This window comes from Aegilops tauschii, chromosome 4 (genome assembly GCF_002575655.3).
Source record: "Aegilops tauschii subsp. strangulata cultivar AL8/78 chromosome 4, Aet v6.0, whole genome shotgun sequence".
Classification (NCBI taxonomy): Eukaryota; Viridiplantae; Streptophyta; class Magnoliopsida; order Poales; family Poaceae; genus Aegilops; species Aegilops tauschii.
This window is the reverse complement of record NC_053038.3, coordinates 437,528,502-437,530,773: the sequence shown is the minus strand read 5'-3', so window position 1 is coordinate 437,530,773 and position 2,272 is coordinate 437,528,502. Positions and strand designations below refer to the sequence as shown.

At 61.7% G+C, this 2,272-nt stretch overlaps 1 protein-coding gene across 1 annotated transcript; it reads right to left on the bottom strand.

Moving 5' to 3' along the window:
• Positions 1-1,961, bottom strand: LOC109744456 (cyclin-D5-3). Its single transcript, XM_020303580.4, has 5 exons — positions 1,389-1,961; positions 1,196-1,282; positions 771-1,059; positions 534-682; positions 1-443 (listed from the first exon to the last, which is right to left on the bottom strand). Exons 1-5 carry the CDS (start codon positions 1,671-1,673, stop codon positions 219-221), a joined length of 1,035 nt encoding a protein of 344 aa, XP_020159169.1. The 5' UTR covers positions 1,674-1,961; the 3' UTR covers positions 1-218.
• Between the last annotated feature and the right edge of the window lie 311 nt (positions 1,962-2,272).

Genomic DNA, 2,272 nt, shown 5'->3' with positions numbered 1-2,272 from the left:
TCCTGAAAACCAAAATCTTTCCGATCCTAACTTACCAATCAGCTGCAATAATTGCACAATCACAAGAATCAAGTCCTGCCCCCTATTTAGCCACCACCACCACCAAAATCACTGCTCAAGCTAATGAAAAAAAGGCTAAGGCTAGGGGGGCGACAGAAATTAGCAGCAGCTAGACCAGAGCGCGAGCTGAACTCCAGCCAACATTCGTCCAGCTCCCCCTACTGGCGCTGAGGCGAACGCACCCTTCTCCTCTTATTATTGTCCGCCGAGGCGGTGGCAATGGCATTATTGTCGTCGGCGGCCACGGCCATGGCGACGGAGGTGCCCGGGCTCCCGGCGGGGGCGGCGGCGGAGACGCCGGAGGAAGCCGCCACCTCCCTGCTCGACTGCGTGGACCTGCCCTCCTCCTGGATCATCACGCTGTAGCAGGAATACACATGCCCCTGTGCCACGGAGAAGAGCATTTACTCATCATTGCCCCTTTTCACCAACAGATTTCCAAAAAGGGTGCGGCTATTATGATGGGGGCTTACGGTGTGTAATTGCTGCCATGATGAGCCCAGGATCGCCTTGAGCTCCTCCTCTAGGCTCGGGGCCGTCCCCGTCCCCTCCCTGCCGCCGCGCGCGACCAGGATCGACGCCAGCGCCATGGTCGACGGCTGGTACTCCACCGAGCTCATCACTGCACACACACACACACACAAGAGAGCTCTTTTTATGATCCGATCCGATCCGATGGGAAAATGGGATGGAAGGGGGAATGGTCTGACCTTTGATGGAGGCGAAGATGCACTTGACGGCGCGCAGGACGATGGCCCTGCGCTCGTCGTGCCGGAACCTGGACGCGAAGCAGCTGAGGTACGGGAACGGGGTGCCGGCGATCATCTGCCACTTGAGCGTGCCGAGGACGAGGAGCTCCATGCGCAGGATGGAGGCGCTGTCGAAGTCGTACTCGTCCGGCCGGAACTCCGGCAGCCGCGGCACCCGGTGCTCCTCCACCTTGGCCGCCAGCGAGAGGCAGGCCACCGAGAGGAGCTGCAGGGCCCACTCCTTCCCCCTCTGGATCCCCCAAAAACGGCAATGCGGAGTCAGGCATTACATCGAACACTCGACGGCACCACAGAACAGAACAGAGCAGAACAGAGCGAAGGAGGAAGGCAATGGCGGCGCAGGGTGATTAATAATTATTACGTACATCGACTCGCCGCTGCGCCAAGAACCGATCGAGGTACGTCACCGCGACGTACGCCGTCTTCCCGCTGAAGAGGAACCTCGCGTTCGTCTGCCAACAAGCACGCATATGGAAACCATTGAACAAAGATCCGGTTTTGACAACAAATTTCGTCTGGGGAAAAAAAGGGCGGGTGTGGAAAGACGGCGCGAAGCACCTTGACAATCCAGTCGACGCACACGGCGCGCGCGGCCTTGGTCCACTCGTCCAGCTCCTCGCCGCACGCGCCGGCGCCGGCGCCGGCGCCCTCCTTGGAGAGCATGAGGGCGACGTACTCGTCGTCGCGGTCGAGCAGCAGGAGCCCGTCGTCGGCGGCGAGGCGCGAGTCCGCCAAGCCGCCGGCGGGGCTATCGTCGTCGAGGAAGAGGTCGTTGCCGTCCTCGAGGCAGATGAGCGTGGAGGTGGGCGTGGCGGGGGCGGCGGAGGTGGACGCGTCCCCCATTGGCGGCGTGACCGTCCGGCGAATCAGTCACACGACCCCGTCCCCGTGCATGCGCGGGGAAAAAGGAAAGAAAAGGCGAGGAAAAGGATCTAGCGGCGGCCGAAGCGGCGGCAGGGCGGGGGGGAAGGAGGCGCGCGGCGCGGCGGATGAGTTGGGAGGAGGCGGAACAGAAACGAGAAAAGGAGTCCTCCCTCCCCCGCCCGCGCGCGGCGAAAGGGGAGACAAATCTGCAGTTAGGGAGACGGATTGGAGAGAGAGGGAGAGGGAGAAATGGATGGGAAGTTGAGGTGTAGGTGGCGGGGCGCGTGGGCTGGGGGAAGACTCGACTGGACGGATGCGTGCGGGGTTTCGCGCCAGTAGTGGTGGCGGAAAGGGTTTAGCACCAGGCGACGAGTGGCGTGGTCCGCCGGTCCCGCTGGCTGGCTGGACGGACTCTGCTTTGCCCAGTTGGGGGGTGTACCTACGTAGTCTACGTGCGTACTGGTCGCGGTTACGCTCTTTGTGACCGGATCTTGAGCGTACCTGAGCATCGCTGCATGTATGCTTGCCGTATTCCTGAGAAGCGATACTGCGAGAAGGAAGGCTCGTATTAATACCAG

What these genes read in the sequence shown, in the direction of transcription:
- LOC109744456 (XM_020303580.4), bottom strand. Translation starts at nt 1,673, where the DNA reads ATGGGGGACGCGTCCACCTCCGCCGCCCCCGCCACGCCCACCTCCACG. An exon ending in TGGCGCAGCGGCGAGTCGAT is followed by an intron (nt 1,060 to 1,195) that starts GTACGTAATAAT and finishes TGGGGGATCCAG; the next exon opens with AGGGGGAAGGAGTGGGCCCT. An exon ending in CATGGCAGCAATTACACACC is followed by an intron (nt 444 to 533) that starts GTAAGCCCCCAT and finishes TCCGTGGCACAG; the next exon opens with GGGCATGTGTATTCCTGCTA.